Here is a 22,190-nt window from a genome sequence, read left to right as displayed (position 1 = left end):
ATCCAAAGCATGGGTTCTCATCTTTTTTTCGAGTGCGCATGGGCAGAAATACGGGGGGGGGGAGGCAGCTTCAAATGTGGAGTCGACTGATCTAATGTATATAAGTATATATGAATTGACATCATCATCATCGTGCCTCCCCAGCAATAATGACCGTGCCCCCCCCCCCCAGACTTCCAAGTCTATCTCCGCCTATGCGAATACGAGCACCATCTCAGGGCTATATAGTAAAAGCTGATTCGTCACTTTGAAGTCGTGCTTGCCACCTTGACTCGGTGGGCGTGGTCTCGGAGCTACTCCGTGACGTCACTGCTCAAACACTTTCTTAGCAGGCATCATCTGCACACGAAACGTGCTCTCTTTTTTCACATCGTAGTTACTTATTTTACTGTTTTGAGTGAATGCTCTCTCGTTCATAGTGTTGTTATAGTGGCACAGGCGCCAGAACTTAGGGGCTGAGGTCATTTGAGCCCCACCCCAAAAAATCTTGTAAGGGGGCTGAGCCCCGACCAATAATTTCGAAAAAAAGCAATGCCCAGTCCATCTCCTGCATATGCGCTTGAGCCCCGTACATCGGGACGACTAGCAACATTCAGCCTCCTCCCCTTTAATATTTTCTCCATGTCGGCGCCACTGGTATGCACGTGTGGTATTATCCAAGTTTCCATTATTTCCTACGAGGAAGTTTGATTCGAATAACGAGCGATAACGAGCACGTTGGCAGAACGAATTAAGCTCGTCAACCGCAGTTCCACTGTAATACGATGCATTATGTACAATGTATACGATTGAAAACGTATTTCATGGGGGGGGGGGGGGGAGAGAATTTAACATGGCAAAATATGCGAGATGAATATTTAGTCGTATTCATTGTAACACAATTTGTAAATTATGCAAATTACCTTCATCCTCGATTCCAATAAAAATTAAGAATTAAAAGTAAGCTTCGGTGGAAAAATATTTTCTGATGGAAAAAATAAGAAATGACAAAATAACTGGAAAATACTGAAATATTGCGAATACGGGTCGTGTGTCAATGAAAAGCAAGTCGAGTTGTCGACCATGTAACGTGAATCTTTCTTTTTAATGTTAGTACAAAGTAGATGAACATTTCCTTGACGAGATAAGCTGCGATTCTGGGAATCTCTCAAGAAAAGACCATAAAAACGGAAGCAAAAACGATGAAAAATTTGACGTTAAATCCCAGTTATGGTGTCATCGATATTGTAAGCAAGATTCATTTATATTATTCTCTATGGGAATCAGTCCAAATAATCAATTATTGACGTTATAGCCAAGGTGTCGTTACAACCGAGGTCTTTATAACCGAGTTTGACTGTAGTCGATTATGGATACCTAAAATTATGAGCAAAAGTGATCAGTCAAGATTAATGTCTCGTTCAAGATTTTTTCACACAAAATACTGGATCACATTTTTATAATTATTCAATCGTTGTCCTGATAATCACAGGAATTTGTGACTTTTAAAAGTTATCGGGCCTCGTGGTATTTAGATCACGCTTGATGATTTTTCAAAATTTTTAAACGAGAAAACTCATGTGTACACGAAAGTTGGTTAACATGACAAAATTATTTGAATTGTTTTTCTAGAGCGCTGATAAACCTGTTACGCTTCTTCAAGATATGGCTTATTTGCATAATGGTACGATAATCATTTCTTTTCTTTCTATTCAAAAATTATAAGAGAAGAAAATCGGACAAATGCTAATACAGTAATTAGAGGTGTTTGTCGCTAGCATTTTCAGTAATGGCAACCCGCATGCATTTCATCGTGTCATCTTATTTTTTTGTTGTGGTACCAGTTGGTCGATTGCGTGGCTTGAGCTGATATAAACAGGTCATACGTTGGGAAGAACTTGTTTTTCATTAATTAATCATTCGTGATGTGTGTGTGTTTATTTCTCATTTGTCCAACAAAAAAACTGAATAAGGTTACCCTTAAACAATGTATTATACAAATTTCTAAATAGCTTGCTATTATCATCTACAAATTTGTCGTTATATTCATCAAGAAACAAAAAATCCACCGCATACCGATAGCAATTGCTTGAAACAACTGCTGAACGCTGCGAACCTATGCTAATCGTCATAGCATGTATAAATGAATATATTTAATAAAACCTAACTAGTAAGTTCGAGCTTAAGTATTTCCTGGCCCAGTGCTGAAAATGATTCTGCCCTCCACAGTATCAATGCAATTATTATCAAAGGGCCATAGGGAATCGACCCCAGGATTAATCTGGGAAGGGGGGGGGGGGGGGTAGCGTGAGACCGTGGCCAAGGGAACCCTTTCTGCATGCCTTGTCTATCAAAAGTAGAACCGTATCGTTCCTTGGTAAAGATCTGTGCTTTGTTGAACGCCCTTAAATGCGCAGGTTTGCATACGTGCAAAGGGTTCTTTAAAGGTTTATTACTGCAGCCAAGTCGAAGATATTCAGAAATTCAGAATTGCCTTTGCTCATAAGGCAATGATATTCTTTTTATTTTATATTTAGAATTTTCTGGTAAATTTCCCAATTAACGGCAACAACTCTTTGTTTGTTGCAGAGCACGTGTGGCTGTGATTTCGCTATTTCGTTAAATGTTTTGTTTGAATTTCTTTTTTCTTTTTTTTTTTACCTTGAAGTTTGCAATGCAAATTTTTTTCTTACGATGCAGTTTTGAATCACACTATACTGTGTGTGAAACCAGTACGCTGTAGATAACTGTTGTGTATTCTCAGTTGACATTCACTCAAAATATCTCATGGAAACAAGATAGTATAATAAAAGAGGCATATTTTGGCTTCCATTTTGATTGGTTTCGAATTCATAGCTTTCATTTATTGGAATTTCAAACATTCATAAATGTGTTAGAAGTTTTAACTCTATAAATATGATTTTAGTTGCCCCCCTTAGCAGCCCCCTTAGCAAAAAAGTTGCCCCCCTTAGCAGTCGAGAGGTTAGGGAGTGGCCTCTCACTATGCAGGACTGGATTCGGTCATGGATGTCTACTAACATCAACAAAGTCCCTGGATGGATTATGCTGATCCCATGGGAATACGTGAGGATCACGATGTAAAAAATAATAATAATAAATAGTGTTATATAATACAGAATTTCGGCTTTCGGTTTCATTCATTTCATTAAAGCAGAAAGCAATAGAATTGAACCTTTTGATATTTTTTTTAAGTTTTAACTACATATATCAATTTAATTCCGATTAAATCAGTGATGCAAAAATAAATATAAAAAAAAGACAAAGAACATTAAAATTTCTGTATTATAAAAAAATATGTATTTAAATTTTGTTAAGTAAAAAAAATGTTTGATGTTCTCAACACTCTGTTACACTTTCCTGATTTCGAAAACATTTTAATTAGGTTCGATTTTAAGTTAGCCGATATTGGCTTCCAAAGATATTCAATCTCCATCAATATCATACAAATATTTACTTTGTTTTTTGATGTACAGTATTTAGTATCCCTTATGCAACCCCACCGTCGCCGCAGTGGTGATCGCTGAAGTTGGTTTTCTGTGGTTCCCAACATCGAGGCGCGAATGCGAGCCGATCTCTCCGTTAAAAAGTCTCGCCGCAGAGAGCAACAGGTCTGCGACGGTATAATTATTCATTCACTACACTTCACTCCCCATGAGTTGAGAAAAACTCATCTAAAAAAATTGATCGCAGATGGTAGCACGACATATAACGAGCATTAAACAGAAAAAACTTCATGGAAGGTTCACTATACGTACACACACATTCCAACATGTACCAATTCGTTAGAAGTTCCGCGGGGGAATATGGACGAGGTGCATGTCTGGTTTAGTAATGCAAGATAGAAGTGTAGCGAGGTGTATGGTCCTTGGTTTTCGTATGCAGGGTGACTAAGAAAGAATCATCCGATTTTAAAATGATCCTACACTTAAAATTGACCATTAACAAAAATTATTCATAAAACGTCGACACATTTCCTTCCCCATCCCGTATATTCACATATTCATTCTATTCTGTGTTTTTAATTTTAAAGAAGTATACAACTTTGAGAAATTGGGTGATTCTCTCTTAGTCACCCGGTAAAAATACTAACTTGATATCATCCACCGCATGCCAGAAGCCCAAATGTACAAATTTTCTTTTTATCGGCTGATTTGATACCTTGCTTTGCTGACTGAAACGCAGATGTGTATCCCTATTGAAACACACGTCACAAAACATTTTAGGAAAACAACTTCCATAAAGTAACGTGGGTAGAGTTAAAAATTCGAACATCATATTTCACCCTTTTTTTGCAAAGACATTGTACATTCGGGATTCTGGCATGACGGAGCCGATATATTACGAATACAAATACAACGCCACAACAGGCAAATTGCCCAACGAGGTGGCTGACTTAAGAACATCATGGATCCCCGATCCCCTACCTACTACTGCTACACCACACATGCACCCCCCCCCCCCGCGGAACCCCCCAATGAATCGGTACATGCGGGAATGTGCGTGTACGTGTAGTGCAACCTGACATAAAGTTTGTTTCTGTGTAATGCTTGTTATGTGTAGTGCTGTCATCTGCCCCCAGTTTTTACTAACTATGAGTGAAGTGTTATGGTTGAATGATTTACCGTTGTAGGACTGTTGCTCTCTGTGGCGGGACTTTTTAACGGGGAGATCGGCTCGCATTTGCGCCTTGAAGTTGGGAACCACAGAAAACCAACTTCAGCCGACCACCACTGTGGGGTTCGAACCCGGATCCTCGCATCACGAGTCCGGCACTATAACCACTCGACCACCACAGCGGCCGAGTTGATCACTGTACAAGTAGCATTTAATAAAATTACATTGTATTATACATGGCGCAGCTGAATAAAAGCATTCTTTAGTTTTTAAATATTTTTAAATAAAAATGAATTTCTTATTGCGAAGTTTTGATTTTGATGAATCTCTCGTGACCGCCCTAGTTCATTGACGGGACCCATTAGGGGTTCACGACTCCCGGTTTGCGCACCGCTGCTCTAGGCAAATGCTGAATTCGTCCATGTAGAAATCGGTACACTTGACATTGCAATTTCAAACATTTCTAAATATGTTGAAAGCTTCAACTCTATAAATTTGATTTCAGTGCAAATATAATAAAAATGTGAGGGGAAAAAAACCAACGCATAATTTTTGCTTTCAGAGTTTCATTCATTTCATTTAATAGAGACCTTTCGACTTTTTTTTTATTTTTTATTATTATTATTATTATTATTTTGACACTTCAATTACGTATATCAATTGAATTCCAGTTGAAGCAGCAACATAAAGTAATAAATTAATTAAATATTACAAAGAACATTAAAATTCCAGTAACAAAAAAAACTTTTTTTTAATTTTGTAATTAAACTTAAATATATTTGTATATATAGTCAAAAATAATTCTCCATTACTTAAGACCAAATATATGTTTCTGTTTGTGAAGACATGTCAATTAGGACAAGTTATTTTTTCACTTCCAAGAAGTTATATTTTCCTTTCCCGATTTCGATTTGAGGGGGAAAGGGCTGCGAGAAAAATCTGGCATTAGAAGATCCCTTCAATAAAGGAAAAGTTTGGTTAAATACCGAATATGTGTTTGAACTCGGAAGCCCCGGGCAATTTCTAACTTCGTTTTGCAGAAATCGGGAAAAAAACGTCAATATCGACTGAATGCGAAAAAGAAACTTTTCCGTGATAAAACGAAATCAATTCGTTTTTTTGTTATAAATAACGAAATATATTTTAAATTAACTCTTTACAATTTTTTCCTTATTTAAATTCTTTCCGAATTTGTTTCATTTGCATTTTTCGGATGAAAAAAAAAATTTAATTCAATTAAAATAAACGTAACTTATTCTTATTGCAGGCAGCTAAAATTACCAATCAAACCAGATTTATTATCGAATCGGAGGCAGCGAAATCGTTCACGAGGCGAAGTCCGTAGAGTTATCTGTGGAGAGAGCGGTCGGTCAAATCTCGTGAAGCCGACGAGAAACGGCGCCATTATCGCAAATTTCGTGAAGGTACGTGATTTTCGTGGTTTTTTTTTTTTTTTAAATTTCTCCCAAAAGCAGTGTTTGTTTACATCCGCGTTAGACATTGTTTCGGTTCGGGTTTCGATCACTTCGTGGATTGTTTACGTGGATTGAAAATGCATCCACGGATTCATTTTATTGGTGCAGTCAACCGGGGAATGGGACGCGTGTCAATTAAAATCCACGATATTAATAATATCAACCCCGCGTCCGGGAAGTTCTTCCATATCCACATCATGAAAGGTTCTTAGTGTTTAAGTTCATTTTATTTTCTGTTAATCTAATTAGATGACCATTCATTTGATATGCGCAGCTATTTGCATTTTAAAGATGCAATTGAAAATTTGCAATTGAAAGAAAAACAATTGTGTACTTCTTTCTCCCCACATTTTGTTTACCAGAGGCTGTCTCAGTTTCGTGGGAGCCCCCGGGCAAAGTGATGCTCTGTGGCCCTTTTCATGCCCCACATCATGCAGTCTAGTCCCTAGGCAGGGATCTTTGAGCCCCTCCCCCATAGTAAATAAACAAAAATGATAAGAATCGTCCCGGAGCCCCTGGAACTTGAGACCTTTATTGGGCTGGAAATATGTCTATCGATTTTACGTAATCTCAAAAATCATGGTAACAGATCTCATTATGGGGTCCCTGGTGATCCCCATATGTTTAAAGGCACTGCGTTTACCCAGAGTAGTAGATTGTAGCTTGTACTAAAGTCAATAATTCTGATTGATCTTTTTCCATAAACTTTTGTTACAAATAAACTAAAGAGCCGAAGCAGATTAAGGTCAGTTGAAGTCCCGGCATAGAAGAAAATATTAACCGTTATTTAAGAAAATAACACCCGCCTTTAAATCTGCTTCCGCTAAAGACTACTACTATTATAATTTTTCCTCTGTTTGGTATTGCAATAATTGTAGATTGTTATTTGTTATCAAAAAGTCACAAATATTCATACATAGACAGTGCATTGAAAAGGATTTATGTCAATGTGTATCTACATGTGCGCACTCTGCATAGTCATTGAGTGGTTTGTTTATATTTTCCATTCATTTGTATGGCTGTCACAAAATATTTCATTGTGAACCGAGCAGCACACACTAAACAAATGCCAGACTCGGAAGGTGCCACCGCCTATAAATCAGGCAGGACCTAGCATTGTGTCTCTTTGATTTTGTGTAGCCAAGGCTGCAGTTGGAACTGTACAATCAGTGGGAAAGGAGAGAGACAACAAGAAAAAATAGAGAGAGAAAGAGCACAGCGAATTTGCAAAGTAAAACCACCACAAACAGAGGTCAGGCTGAGTGAGCCTAATCCTATACACATCCAACAAGAACCTACTAACGACTAAGAAACCTCTTGAAAATCATCTCTACATAGACACATCCTTAAAGAGACTGATCAAATGTCCCTAATTTCCAATAGGGATTAAAAAACAGGAAAGTGCTGATTAATGATAATGCCTTTGTCTGAGAGACAGGTGTAATTTTTTTTTTTTTTTGTGAAAATCAAGTGTTAATTCTCAAAAATTATAATAGAATCATATCTGTTCTGCCAAAATTTTGGTCCGTTTTCTGGATCCTTCACAAGTAGCCAAATCTGAAAACCAGACTCTTACAAAATACAAATTAATGGAACCATAAATTTTAAATTTATTTCCTTTGTGCAAAATCAACTATAATGTTTTGACACTCACTAAATTATTGGTCTTTTTCACAAAAATTGGAGACTATTTTCATAAAAATAAATGACCTCACAAAAACATACAACCTCACAGGACCTCTAAAATTAATTTCTGGCAAAGCCCTGAATCATGGTAAGAGCACACAAATAGCTGTAATTTGTGTATCGCGATTTGCCTCATAAATTTTATTGATGATAATGAGAATTTTCTGTATTTGATGACTTTGCAATCAAAGTTTCTTACAAAGTTTTTTGCAATCGTTACTTACTGAATATAATCTTATTTTAAGTCTTTTACTTAAATACTTTTTATTACTAATTTTCAGGATGAATGAGATCTTCAATGAATCGCATAAAGAGAACCCATTGGAAAAGCTAATCAATGGTATGTATATGTTTAAATCCTCTTTCTACAATAGTATTATGCCCTTGGATAATTCAAAATTTTAAGCATGCAGTGCATTATTTCTTTTCTTAATGTTTTAGTGTATTTAATTGTTATATTTTGTGCGGCAGACAAAGACGAGATAGCGAGTAGTGTACTGCATGTTCCGGTGTCTACTGAGCTACTCATCATAAACAATGATAGTATAGATCCAGTAGTTGATGCTGCGAAAGATGTTTCTAGTCTGTCAACTCTCCATCCTTTCATCAATCTTGAGAATAGTTTCATCATAACCTCATCGTCTCTTGGAGGAAAATTGCTTCCGGTTGAAAATGGAAAACAAAATGTTGTCAAGCTACTCGAACCACCGCCAAAACGACAGAAGCAAGATCCAGAAGAGAAATTTAAGGTATAAGTATTGCAGTATTTCAAATATCTGAATTCTGAGAATTATTGTATAGACAATAATAAAGTAGCCATTAACCTCAAAGTAACACAGCACCTCACTGTAATGCTGCATATGCAGGTACAAAAGACGCAGCTTATTACAATCATGAATAATGTTGTCCTTTGGGTATTGTTATCACTTTGACAAAGTACAGAATGGACAAATATCATAGCTGCCAAGTCAACCAGATTTTCCCATCAGACTCCCGAAGTTCTACTCTATCGCCCGAACTGCCAAAAAATTATTATATCTCCCAAATTTCCACCATGTCTGTAAATAAACCTACTTATAGGAAAAAATTATTCCCAAAGAATTTACATAGAAAAAGACTGATGCTTTCATTTTTAATCCCCGAAATGATGTCACAAGCGTAATGTAAATTGTCACCATTGTGTCAAATAACAAAAAAGTATGTAATTACATTTTCAGAGGCAAAGACAAAAACAACTAGCATCAATTCGGCTTTGTGACATGCAAAATTGCAATCATCCATCACCAATTTTGGTGAGATAACTTGTGTTTGCTTTGACCATATGTTCCATTTTGAGCCGATGGTGATTTCTTAAGTAAAAATCTCCATGCTTCCCAACTTTGAGGCTCAAATGCGAGCCAATCTCCCCATTAGAAAGTCTCTCCACAAAGAGCGACAATACAATTGTTCAATCATTACATTTTACTCATAGTTAGAAAAAAAGATGGCAGCACTGCACATAAGCTTTACACAGAAACAAACTTCACATTAGATTCACTACACATGCACACTGACATTCCAGCATGTACCACTTCATTAAAAGTTTCTCAGAGAAATATGGACAAGGTGAATGTGTGGTTCGGTAGTAGTATAAATCTCCATAATGGTGTTTCCTGCACTTTTTCCGTAAAATTATTCCAGATTGATGTGCAGTATCTCTAATTGTTCTGCGATATATGCCGTAGATTTTGGGCATATTCTGCTTAATTTTATTATCTATAGTCTGTGACTCAGATTTTTGATGTCTCAAATTAATAATTTCCTGTGACACTTTTTGAAATATCAAAGTTCAATGGTTATAAATTTTAATTTATTGTTCACCCTTGTTGTGAAAGAAACAAAAGCTTACTCTCATAAGTATGTTTTGATTAGGCCTATAATTTTGAGATAAAAAATTAAATGTGAATAACCTGTTATGAAGTCTTTGAAAAATGATTTAAATTTCAAATATATAAATTTCATAATATTAAATTTTTTTGTGCTGCATTGTATCCAGAATTTGTTTTGAAATGTATGTATAGCTGCCGAGTCTCCTGGATTTTCCGGGAGGCTCCCAAATTTTTACTGTATCTCTCGGACTACCAAAAAATTCTTTTATCTCCCGAATTTCACCTGTGATTATAAAAAATTCGTACATTTAAGGAAAAAATTATTCCCCAAGAATTTACCTGAAAAAAAACTGTTGGTTCATAAATGTTGTGTAAATTGTCACCATTTTGTCAAATCACAAAAAAATAAAAAATTCATCTTTTTGGGAGAAAACACAAAATTTGCCAATCAGCAAGCGTCAATCTGGCCTTTCAAAATCCAAAATTGGCACGGTCACTTGAATCTGCTTTATCTATATTTCTCGTTTCGAGCCCAACTGAGATTTTTTGGTTTGCAAGATTTGATTTCGAGAGGTAATTCAACCAAATGATTAGTGATGGCTTGCATGGTGTCACAGTTTTTGCAATGCAAAAATATCCTTAAAATTTCCCTTTTACTAATGAAAAATCCCTAAAATGTTTTAAAAGATCTCTTTTACATTTATTTTTGTATGGAATTTGGATCCATGCGAAAACCTCCCAAATTTTCATTCTCCAAAGTTGGTAGCTATGGGAATGCATTTGAAAATAATTTTAGTTACAGTTTAGTAGTATCTATGTTATTCATTCTTTGTATGTATTATTATCAATACGCAAGTGATTACTCATATATCACCTATATATGCTGCTTTTAATTTCTTCTATGAAAACTATTTAGTGAATAGTTGATATGCAATTGTATATTCATTTAAAACCTATGTTCATTTCTAGGAGATGCTTTTGTCAGTGCAACAAACTGTGCTGACAAGACTAGATGCCATTGAAAAGAAAGTCCAGAAAATAGGTTCAAAATGTCAAAAACTAGAAGAAAAAATTGATAATGCTCTGCTCAAAGCTACTAGAATGGAATTGGGTTATGATGTGCCAAGAAAAGGAAGGTATTCACGTATTTCTTCTATCTTTTATGTATGTAAATAATTATGCATTTGTGGTTTTCGGTGACTTATTAAATATCTATAAAATATCAAAAACGTAATCACATAAATCATGGTTTATATGTTTATAATTATTAGCAGGCTTCAATGAAAATGAACATATTCAAAATGAGTTATGGGGAGCCAAAACTAATTATCTATAGTCTCAGAGTTTAGAATTGCGAGTTCATTGAAATCTGAATTTTCCAGATGTAAAAATATGAAAGTGACTTTCAATATTGTTTCATTTTTTTTACCTATTTTTGTTTTGTTGCAGATCAAAGCAAATTGTGCTTGGTGTGCCTGTTGAAACCGGAAGTAAATAATCATGTTATTAAATTTTTAACTTAATTTCACTTTTTATGCTTTTTTGTTTTGAAATTATTTTATAAGTGATTATGGGAACTTTTTTTTATAGCATCATCAATCATTTAAAATCAGTATTTCTACGTAATAGCTAGTTTTCTGTATGTCTGTCATGAAGCCTAAGGAAATAAATCATTTTGCATTATAATTAAGTAGGATAAATACTTGAAATTGTGGGAATGGGGCCGTTCAAGTATTATGTCATCATCGATCGATGGGGGGGGGGGGGTTCTGATTTGCTGACTTTTGATGACAAGGGGGGGGGGAGGGGGGGGCTTCGGATAATACTTACGTCATTAACCACCCTTTATGAAAATATGAGTTAGGACTCAGAGGGGCAGAGCTGATGACGAAATTTTGCTGACAAGGGGTGGGAGGGGGTCAAAAATGGCTAAAAATTTACTTACGTAATACTTGAATGGTCCCAATGGAAAAAAATTTTTGTGCTCAAGATTGCTTTATAAAATGTTGTAATGAAATATTAATTTTATTTCATAAGTGATGCTAATTTTGGTTTTGAAACAAATATACTACTTCTACACTTGACTTATAAACGTCCAAAAATATGTCTGGCAAAATTTGACAAAAATAATGCAAATTTCCTTGATAAATGTGATCATGATGTTTGATACTTCAGTGTCGCACTCAAATTCATTAGCAAAAGTAAATTTATTTAGTGCATTAAGATGGAGCAATTTTGGATATCTACTAGTACCAAAATTACAATACTCAGCCAGAACAAAAAAGAATTTCAGCTATGTAAAATTTGGCTTTACCACAGGAAATCATGACAATATACTGTTATATTATTCTTCATGGAAAATTTGACCAGGACTGCTTATTAAGATTTGCCAATACTTAGTATGTTTTAATACATTAGAAACATGGAGTTATATTTATAAAACAAAATAATACCATCAAATCAAACATAAAACTGTACTGAGTTTGTATAGTTTTGTGTTTGTACAGCTTCCTTTTATAATATTTTCTCACCTGTAGTAACTTTCATTTACTTTTCAGATGACAAATCTTATTCACGCTTAAATTTCCTGAATTGTGAAGGTATGATTGTTTATTATTCTTTAAATTAAAAATATTATTTATGTGAATTCAATTAAATAACATTTATTCTTCATGTTGATAAACTGCAGAAAGTTTTATTTCTTATTGAATTATGTGAATAGTTTTTAGTGAATAATAAATTCTTGTATTTGGAAAAGTTTTGTGTTCATATTTATATTGGAATAATAGGTGCATGTGTAAAAAGAAACTTGGTTATACTAATGCCCCTGACTTACATCCTTCTACTTTGACGTTTCATCCTAAAAATGATTTTAGCATGAATACGACTGTTAAATCATCTGATGATACTACTACTTCACCAAACACCAACTCTGGTCATATCGCTATATTGCAATTTACTGCCATTAGTGAGATGGGTTGAAAATGAAGGCGCTGTCTATCGGTGGTCGCCTCAAGTTCATTAGGAAAAATAACTTATCTATTTCCTCCCTTGGGTTCGAACCCGGGACCCTGACAATAACCTTCACAATGGTAGACGAGCATCTTACCACCATGCCACTCTGGCACATCATCTGATGATACTGGGAGCATTCGCAAAAAGTTGCTGAACAAAATTCTTTAAACGCTCATATCTCAGGAAGTGCCCAAGACAAGGCAAAAGCAATGCTATCATCAGATGCGCACTGTTAAGGTGTATTCAATGATGTTCCTTTTTTAATATATCTTCCCGTCTGGGCTCCAGACCCACTGCCCTGATTCATAACAAAAGTTTTTCGCTAAATAAAAAATATGCAATGCAAGTAAAATAATGGTATCAGATGCACATTGCAAAGACAAATGACAAATCCACTCTGGTTTTAATCTCTCTTTCCAACTGAGCACCAGGCTCGCTGCCCTGATTCATAAAAAATTGTTTTCCCACTATATCTTGAGTAGTTCACAATGAAAATAGACAAAATTGGTATTGTGTGTTAGCTATTCCAAACACAAAGCCGATGGTAGTGATATAATTTAATTATGCCAGTACCTACCACGGAGTTCAAGGCACAAAAAACTCATTCACGTCAAAACTTGACCATGTCTATGACACAACCTACCCCAATTTTTTTTCCTAATTAGATGCACAGACCTGCCAACTCTCCAGATTTAGGCGGAAGACTCCGGATTTTTAACCCTTCCTCCTGCTCTCCAAATGTTAAAATTTTTCTGGATTTTGACGGAAAATTAGATTTTCTGCAAGCTTGCATATTGTCGTGCCGTCAATGACTACCATCATCGTTGGGAAAAACACCCGTAGAGGGCAGCCATGGCCATAAAAAAAGTGTTGGTGATTGCATTTAAGCAACTGGCAAAGATGTGACTTTGTTTACGTAGCGTTTATCGGCAATCATTTATCAGGGGTATGACCTTGGTTGCCAAAATTCCTGTATAATCATTATTGTATTCCATTAACAGCCATGCCGTAAACACAATAAGTTTTTTCATCAGTAGCTTTGTATTTTGAGGTTTTTAATTGTTTCCTCTGATTAAATATGTCGTCGGAAAGAAAATATAAAACTGCTTTTAAGAGTTCATTGATCCACAACAAGAAACATTTATGTACAGTATGTAGATGTGATTTTCCTATTTTGCATGGAAAGACTGACATTAAATTATATTTTGCTCAAGGACAATGCAGAATCTGCCTGGGGAGGAAGGAGGGTCAGAAATTTTTTTTAATAGATGAAAAAATATTTTTTTTGTTTGTTTGTTTGTTTTTCTCAGACAAAAGACAGTTGAAAAATTATATTTCTTTCAAGTTTTCCAGGACACAGCAACCCCCTTCTATGTTAATAGATACGTTGAAACGAATTCTAAAAGTTTCGTTTTGTCCTGACTTCGATTTAGCAACCACATTGTGTGTAGAAAATATTAGGCATCAATCCCAATTTTTTAGCCACCGTGGTGACCTGGCACTTGGGATTTGCCAAGCCCTGGCATTACCATTGGAAAAGTTTACCTCAACTTAGGTCTTTTCTGACTTGAATCATCATCATCTTTTCTGACTTGTCATCAGTCTTGAAACATATTACTGATGACATAAGTTAGGCTAGGGTATCACTGTATAGTGCAATCTCTCAAGGTAATGAACGACCATACAGGCCGAAAATTTTGTCTGTCAATGACAAGTGTCTATTGACAGATTAGTAAAATACATTGAGGCCTGTCAGTTAAAAAAGTGTCCGCAAATGGTGAGTGTCCATTACGGGAGGTTCCACTGTATTATTCTAATAGTAAAATCTCTATTATTTGACTCCCATTTATTTGGAGCTCTGTTAACAGCTGTTCAATTCTTTGGTGATACTTGTTATCCTCAGTGATGAGGGAAAAAGGCCAAAGTCAGAAATTCTTTTGCCAATGAGCATGGAGATAATGAATAATAATGACTCATCACAATTTATGTTGCTGGAAAAACTTCATTATGTAGCTACATAGCAAAGGATGTTCAAGTTGTGTGTATTGTCTGTTGTACATTTGATTTTAATGATACTATTACTTAACTATGTACATGCACCTTGTACACATTCTTCTGTGGAATTTTCCTTATCGGTACACAAGTGTGTGAGTGTGTGTGTTTTTTTGGTTACTGCTGCCATCTGTCTTTCATATTTTGAAGTGAAATTTCAAATGCTTTAATTTTCATGTTGAATAAGTGCCATGTTGTAGGTCTGGCTGCTCGTTGCAGAGATACTTTCTCAAATAGAAGACTGATTGCAGTGATACTAGATTCTGCATGATTTGAAGTTTTAATTGGTGAATGTATTGTAAAATTAAAATAATATTAAAATTATTTGAAAATTTTAATTTACCCCTCCCCTTCCCAGCATGGCCTGTTCTGTCCCAATTTAATTGTCTTAACTGTAACTCAATTTAAATAAACAAATAATATGTGTACATCTATTTTTTTGGTGTGTATTATGTTTGTATTTATGTAACATGTCTACAGATTTGTGTACTGCATGCTTGTATTTGTGCAACACATGTCTGGATTTGTGTATTACATGTTTGTATTTGTGAAATAAAAAAAAATTAAAGTTGTTTTCCCTATGTTACACTTTCGTAGATGCATATCCCGATGGATCATGGCTTGGAAACCCAGACAATCCCAATTGTAGGGTTAGATGTGATATTACTCCAAAGTAAGTGAAAAGTTTTTTTCTTATTTTCTGTTAGACCTTACTTCAAATATCTCACATGGCGTAAATTTTACCCACAGTTTACCTTTTTTTTCTACCTGTTTATCTCACAAGAAAAAGATCCCAACATGTCATCCTCATAAAATTATGAGGAAATTTAAGTACATTCATCTCACCCAGAGACTTAGAAAAATTCTGCCAGAGTGCAATTATTTAAAAATTATTAAAAATGACAACAGAGTTCATGGCCTCAAAAACTCATTGTCTCTTGCGCTTCTTGGTGATATCTATAAAAAACTTTTCACTTTCACACATCCTAGCTCTATTTTTCTTTTCTCTTTGTCTGTGCTGTACCTGATCATGTGTTGTTTGAATGACATCGCTTTAACACTCTAGGATTGCTGTTGGTTTTTAAATTCATTTTTGGCTGCCAAAATATTAATTTTTAATTTTTTTTTTTTTTTTTTTTTGAATTGCCCATAATTCTACCTAATTTTTATATATTTTTGTTCATCTTTAAATCAGTAGAATCAGTGGCAGTTTTTCAAAACTTTTTGCAGACATCACCTTGGGACCCTTTCCTTGTCACATGTTTTGATAAAAGATTAGTAATGAAATTAAATCCACTATATGCACTGGGCAATTAAATTTTCTGCTTTATTACACTTGTTGACTTAATCATTTTCCTATATCAGGACATTGCTTTCCATCAATCACTCCTGTACTACTCCTGAAAAGATGGCTCTGACTCTACTTGACTACCTTTTCGACAGAGAAACTCAGGCATGTTCAAATATATCTGGGGCAGGCAAACATGGAAAGCTGCAGTTGGATCCCCTAAGGATTTTTGGCATACGATGTTAGTATTGTTGTTTATTTTATTTTTTCATTAAAATCTTTTACATGAAATTACTGTCAAATTAGATTTGAAAAAGTAATTTTTAATTCTAGTTTTTATAATTATTTATTAATGCTATATTGTTTTAAGACTTGTGTCCAAAATACTTGGGCAAATCAAATTCAAAAATCATGTCTTTAAGGATTTTGAGGATTTAAGTGGCACTTGAATAATGTGCATTCTTATTGAACCATTTGAATGTGCAATAAGAATTCATTACAGCTGCTAATTTACTCATTCACTTTTTCCACTTTAAATCAAGCACCTATTCATTTAGGTGCTTGTTGGGGCCTGCTAGATTCAAATAAATATGAGTCTATTTATTTGCAACTGATTACTCTTGTCCTGAAAAAAATGAAATAAAAACTAGTGAAGTGAATGACCACTGGTGAAACTTGTATTGCTTCTGAAGCTCTATTTATATTCAACATCAAAAATAGGTAGCAGGCTTTAGTAGCATGAATAGATAGCTATAAATTTAATTTTGTAATATACAATTTTTTTATGGGAGTAAAAAAAATTTTTCAACTAAATGTGGTAATTTATCTCTCTAAAATGATCTTAAATGGTTGGATTTATTTTCTGTATGTGCATTATGTGTTATAAATGACATTTGTCTGTCATTTAGTCAAATGTCTGTAACTCAAATCAATATCAAAGTACTTTGAAGTGTTGATTGTATAGTGTCTCTATATAATTACGGCATTTCTATGATAGGTCATCTCACCCACATGTTTGGTATCACAGAGCAGCAATGGCACAGGATCAAGCTGAATATAGATTCCAAATGCCGGACTGCTTTTAGAAGAAAACAAAGGGGGATGCCATTAACTGTCAAAGGCTTCCGAGAGAAGTAAGTTCAAATGCTTGTGTTGTGTAATGTTGAGCAATTGTTTCTAACATTTTCTGTGCAGCTTAGACTCTTCATATTGAATTATGCTGATTGATACATCGTTTAATCAATTCCAGTTTTTGCCTACTTTTTTACTATGGTCAAACTATCAAGAGTAACATTTTTCATGAAAAGTTATTGATGCGATTCATGATTGAGTATTTTGTCTGTATATGTGTATTTTATGAAGATATCAGTCTGTTGGAAAATACGAATCTACAAAAATTTTAGTTTTAGCCAACTAGCAGCACTTCACACACAATATACATTCTTTGACTTGCCTTTTTCATACTGGTTCTGTATGCATATTACAGAGAAACAATTTAAGCCAAGTTTTGTATTCAGCTGTTTTTACAGAAAAGTGAAGACAGATATTTATTTGCTGAATAGATCAAGCAGTTTTTAACAATATCTTATGCCTTCTTCAAGTAGATTTTTGTTAGACATGGGGATCTTGGTCATAAGGGGATTTATAATGAATTCAGCATTATTAGAAAAGTTTCACTTTTAAAATGCACCAATGGTGTTATATATATAAAACATGAATACGTCATATAAATCAACATGATTTTCAACAAAAAATAAGTCAAACTTCAAATTCAAATAACTTCTATATGACACATACGAAGACAATGTTCAATATCTAGTTGGATATAAATAGCAAGTTCTACAAAAATGTAGTGAAATAGGAGCCAGGAGCATTTAGAAAAAATATGATCTGAAAATTTCTAAATTTTTTATTTTTCTGAAAATAACCAGAGATGTGACTGATACATTTTTTTAAGCGTCGGAAACAATTTGAGAGGATAGAGCTACTTGTGGAGATCCAAAGTAATCAAAGACTAATTAACATATCCACATTATAAAAACTTACAACCGTGTCTTAACACGGGCCTACAGTAGTTCCCCCTCTCTGTATGCTTGACTTTGCATAACTAAGACGATATCTGTTGAAGGAAGGTGTATTTTACCGTCACTACATCTTATAATTGATGAAACTTGTTCTTTATCCTGTTTCCATTATAATCTCTGTTATCAGTAATCATAGAATTCAAAGTGTTGAACTCTGAGGATTAGAGATGAATATGATTTTTTTCTTGGCCAATGATACATCAAAGCAAGTAATTTTTCTGGATATTATGCTGAGGTGAACTTGGAAAAGAAAAGTTTATTTTCCCCATTGGGAATTTAACCCAGGACCTCTTACAAACCGGCAAGCACACTGACCACTATATCACAGAGACACGATGACCTTTTTCCCATTTTGGAACATACACAGAAGCAAGTAGAGACATTACAGTCCACTATTAATTTCAGCCATATATCATGGGCTGAGAAAAAAAATCATCCATCTCTACTACCATCACCTGGAGACCTATCGCTGCCTTAAGAGTGGCTGCAGTGTCTCTATTCATCAAATCCTGCTACTGTGTGCGTTTTATGGGAAGAAAGATCATGTCTCAGATATAATGGTCAGTTTGCTTCCCGTTTGCAGAAAACGCTGAGTTTGATTCCTTGGTTGAGGAAAACAAACTTTTCTTTCCCAAATTCACCTTGGCATAATATCCAGAATAATCTCTTGATCTGTGAGGTCTTAGTAATGATAATAATTGTCATCCATTAATTTCCAAAAAATTTAATAAAAACAATTCATTAAATTGTTCTTGAATTGATTTATTATATTTCCATTTCAGTTCCACTATGGAGTTGCAAGATAGTGTTAGCGTGAGTAGCGGAGAGGAATGTGCAGAAAGCAGTGCTTCAGCACTTTTGGCAGAGCTCAACAGCAGTCAGCCGAGTGCGACTTTCATTTCAATTTCTGACAAGCAATCACAGCAACAGAGTACACACGACAGTATCTTAGATCAAGTAGACAGCATAAAAGTTGAAGTACCTGATGTAAGTATGCACGTATGCATTTCATCCAAAATGTTAGATATCCAAGCATTACCTATATTCAAGTATTCAAATCGAAACTACAGTAAATGGTAAGAGGTTGGAAGTGATCTTTCCAAAATAGTTTCAATGGATTAAGTTTCATGTACTAGAACTATTACCTATTACAGGGGTCTTCGACCCTTGGTCCGCGAAACAAATATGGCCTCTGAGCTTCTTTTGCTGTTGTCTGCTGACCATTTTTACAAAATAGCTACTGTACATAGGAAAACGATTAAATTCCGAAAAAAGAAAAAAATTGTTAAAGAAAGCTTTGGACCACTGAAATCTATACTGCTGTATTTAGAACTGTGAGATAGTTGTTGATACTTTCCAGATTCAATAGTAATGATGTGCATTCTGAACATTAAGAGGGTTGTCATAACAAATTCACGGGAAATCATGGGCCAAAACAGTTTTTGGGACTAATTGATTTCATGTAAGCTACACATGTCGAGACACTGAATTTGACATCCAAAAGGTATACGTAATTACAGAATTTCCGGAAATGTTAAAACACACCTTAATGAAAGAATTTTAGAATTATTGAAAAAAATAGTTTCATAATTGATGAAAATTTATAATTAATGAAAAAATTGTTGCAGAAGTACTGAAAGAAATCATTTCAGAATTATTGCAAATAATTTCAGAATTGTCATGAGTAGTTTCAAACACACAGTAGCTCTCTACACACTTTGGTATTTGCTCTATCATCATGCACTGTTGTGGGCCTGGCTAGCAAGCTTTTATGCTTAATACCTCCTTAATGTTGCATCGCGGCACTCTTCATGACGAACAATTAGTTAGTTTGATCACAGACTGGTTTAAAGTCTGACGAAGCATTTTCTCTCACAGTCTTCCATTTGGTTGAAAATTTATCATCACGGCCAGTCATTAGTGTCTTAATGTAAAAAACCAGCCGGGCATGTCCTTGTGAAAATTAGATTTGGCTAAAATAGCTAAAATAAAAATGTCTTGCCAGGTGGTAGGGGGGGACTCAGAAAAATCTCTCAGCCAGGATGCTCTTAAGATAGCCCTGATCACGCCATAGCTAGTTGGAAAATATTGATGTGATTTCCAAAAAAAAACACCTTATACAAGGTGTACTCAAAGGGCCTCTTTAAAAAAAGAATAAATTTTTGGTGTTTCAATTGATTAAAGTCGAATTAGTGGACCGATCAATTTAATTGTCATTAATGTGTTGTATATGTTACAGTAAATGTGGTAAATCTGGCTATTATACATAATCAGCGAGCATTTCTGTAAGTCAGATAAAATTTCCCTAAATCTAACACATTTACCAACAATGCATGATAATACCCAAGCGCTGTTCGCAAATGTGTTAAGATTTCTCTAAATTAATCACTTTCACTGGCAATTATGCATGGTAATCAAGTGTCATGCCTTTGGTAAATTTAATAAGTATTAAAAAAATTATCACTTTTAATGGCAATTATACATAACAGTGAAGCATCACAGCATTGGTAAACATGATAAATTGTATTATATGAGATATACTATACATGATAATTCATACATGTATTGTGTCATTATATCAGGGTCCGACTATATTCATCACAAATAATAGAAACCCATTTTGGAATTCTTTTTCCATGTTTATGAAATTCACCAATGACACTTGATTATTATTCATTATTGCCAGTAAAAGTGATGTTTTCAGTATTTATTAAATTTATCAATGACGCTTGGGTATTATGCATAGTCTCTGGTAAAAAGTGATAAATTTATCAAATTTACAGAGATTATTGGTAAGTATGCATAATAACCTGTTACTATGCTTAGTAACTGATTTATATTACATTTATCATAACATAAATATTAATATGTTTCATATGATTATTTTTAGATTATACATACAGATCAAGGTGATATTCATGTGATCCGTGCCACTTTGGAGCAGTGAAGTTCATGAGACGATAGTGATAAGGAATTTTGAGTATTATTTATCCAGCTGTTATGTGTACATATAATTTCTGTGTGGTAGTCATTTTGACTGTTGGGTCTTTCCTGAAAAAAGTTTGTTGTCCATCCCTGTTTGTGTGTGTGTGTGTGTGTATACGTATATATTGAGCAGATACATATAGATGGTTTATCGAATTATTTTTTTACATAAAATTTTGTTGCTTCCAAAAAAAAACCCTTTTGCTTTTGCTTCCTTATGTCTTGTTTTACGAAATTTGTCACCGTTTAACGAATGTATGGAGTGAGATTTTTTGTACAATCGTGTGGAAACTGCGCGTATATCTTGCATAAAAATTAGTATACAATGATTATTAAAAAAACGACTCCGGGTTTTTATTCTGTAGAAATGTTTTTCTTCACAAAAAGTGTTCAGAAACTTCAGAAAAGAAAATGAAAGTTAATTTCTTTCACAACAGATTTTTGTATGCTCAGAATTTTTAACTTCTTTCTTATGTATGACAAGCTGATCACGAGTTTTAAAATAGTGCGTAATATGAAAAAAAAATCGTGAGCTTTATACATATAAAACCAATAATGTTAAAAAATAGGGTTACAAGGTTTGAAAACTGAGAAAGGAGGACGCTTGCACGCATATAATTTTTAACATCACTTTTCCCAATTTTTACAACAGATGACATCATAAGAATCAGCATTGAGTGTTTGTACCCTGTTTTCTTTGTTTCTGTTTGGAAGAGGTAACAACCCCTATTTGTCCTTCATTACACAGGTATTAAATTTTGGTGAGCAAAAAAATTGCATTCTTAAAATAGATGTTGCAGTTTTCTTCTTCCAGAGCTATTTTGTGACTGTCTTTTTCATAATACAATCAAATCCCGTTTTAACAAATACAGTTATAGCAAAAAAATCTCATTTCAATTAACACTTTTCTAATCCCCAGATCAGTTTACATAGGAGCAATGCAAAAATCTGTAATTCCTTTACAACGAAATTTCATAATAGCGGAAGTGATTTCTCCAGTCTCTTGGAGTTTAACGGGATTTGAATGTATCTACTAAACCAGTAATGGGCAAACTTTTTTTAGGAGAGAGAGTGGGCCAAAAAACAAAAATAAAATTTTCGGTTGGGCTAGACATGTTCAGAC

At 34.4% G+C, this 22,190-nt stretch overlaps 1 protein-coding gene across 2 annotated transcripts; it reads left to right on the top strand.

Moving 5' to 3' along the window:
* Positions 1–5,905: 5,905 nt before the first annotated feature.
* Positions 5,906–21,404, top strand: LOC149090344 (protein BANP-like). 2 transcript variants are annotated; one of them, XM_089234306.1, is made up of 11 exons: positions 5,906–6,038; positions 8,057–8,115; positions 8,247–8,524; positions 10,613–10,779; positions 11,093–11,133; positions 12,202–12,243; positions 15,308–15,383; positions 16,076–16,239; positions 16,996–17,131; positions 18,865–19,069; positions 20,973–21,404. In XM_089234306.1, the coding sequence occupies exons 2-11, from the start codon at positions 8,058–8,060 to the stop codon at positions 21,027–21,029; spliced, it is 1,224 nt and encodes a 407-aa protein (XP_089090432.1). In that variant the 5' UTR covers positions 5,906–6,038; position 8,057; the 3' UTR covers positions 21,030–21,404. The 2 variants fall into 2 exon arrangements, with proteins under 2 accessions (XP_089090432.1, XP_089090439.1); XM_089234313.1 differs by lacking the exon at positions 5,906–6,038 and adding an exon at positions 6,095–6,293 and having other exon boundaries at positions 20,973–21,400.
* Positions 21,405–22,190: the final 786 nt, after the last annotated feature.

The sequence above is a fragment of the Pholcus phalangioides genome, unplaced genomic scaffold (assembly GCF_987345545.1).
Source record: "Pholcus phalangioides strain wild (caught in Gottingen) unplaced genomic scaffold, Ppha-v1.0 ptg000001l_1, whole genome shotgun sequence".
Classification (NCBI taxonomy): Eukaryota; Metazoa; Arthropoda; class Arachnida; order Araneae; family Pholcidae; genus Pholcus; species Pholcus phalangioides.
Note: the sequence above shows the minus strand (reverse complement) of the source record. Positions and strands in the feature narration are given on the sequence as shown.

Bases quoted from the DNA above. Each gene is read 5' to 3' on its own strand.
- LOC149090344 (XM_089234306.1), top strand. From the start codon at position 8,058: ATGAATGAGATCTTCAATGAATCGCATAAAGAGAACCCATTGGAAAAG. The intron at 10,780-11,092 runs GTATTCACGTAT...GTTTTGTTGCAG, and splicing joins GATGTGCCAAGAAAAGGAAG to ATCAAAGCAAATTGTGCTTG. The intron at 19,070-20,972 runs GTAAGTATGCAC...GATTATTTTTAG, and splicing joins TAAAAGTTGAAGTACCTGAT to ATTATACATACAGATCAAGG.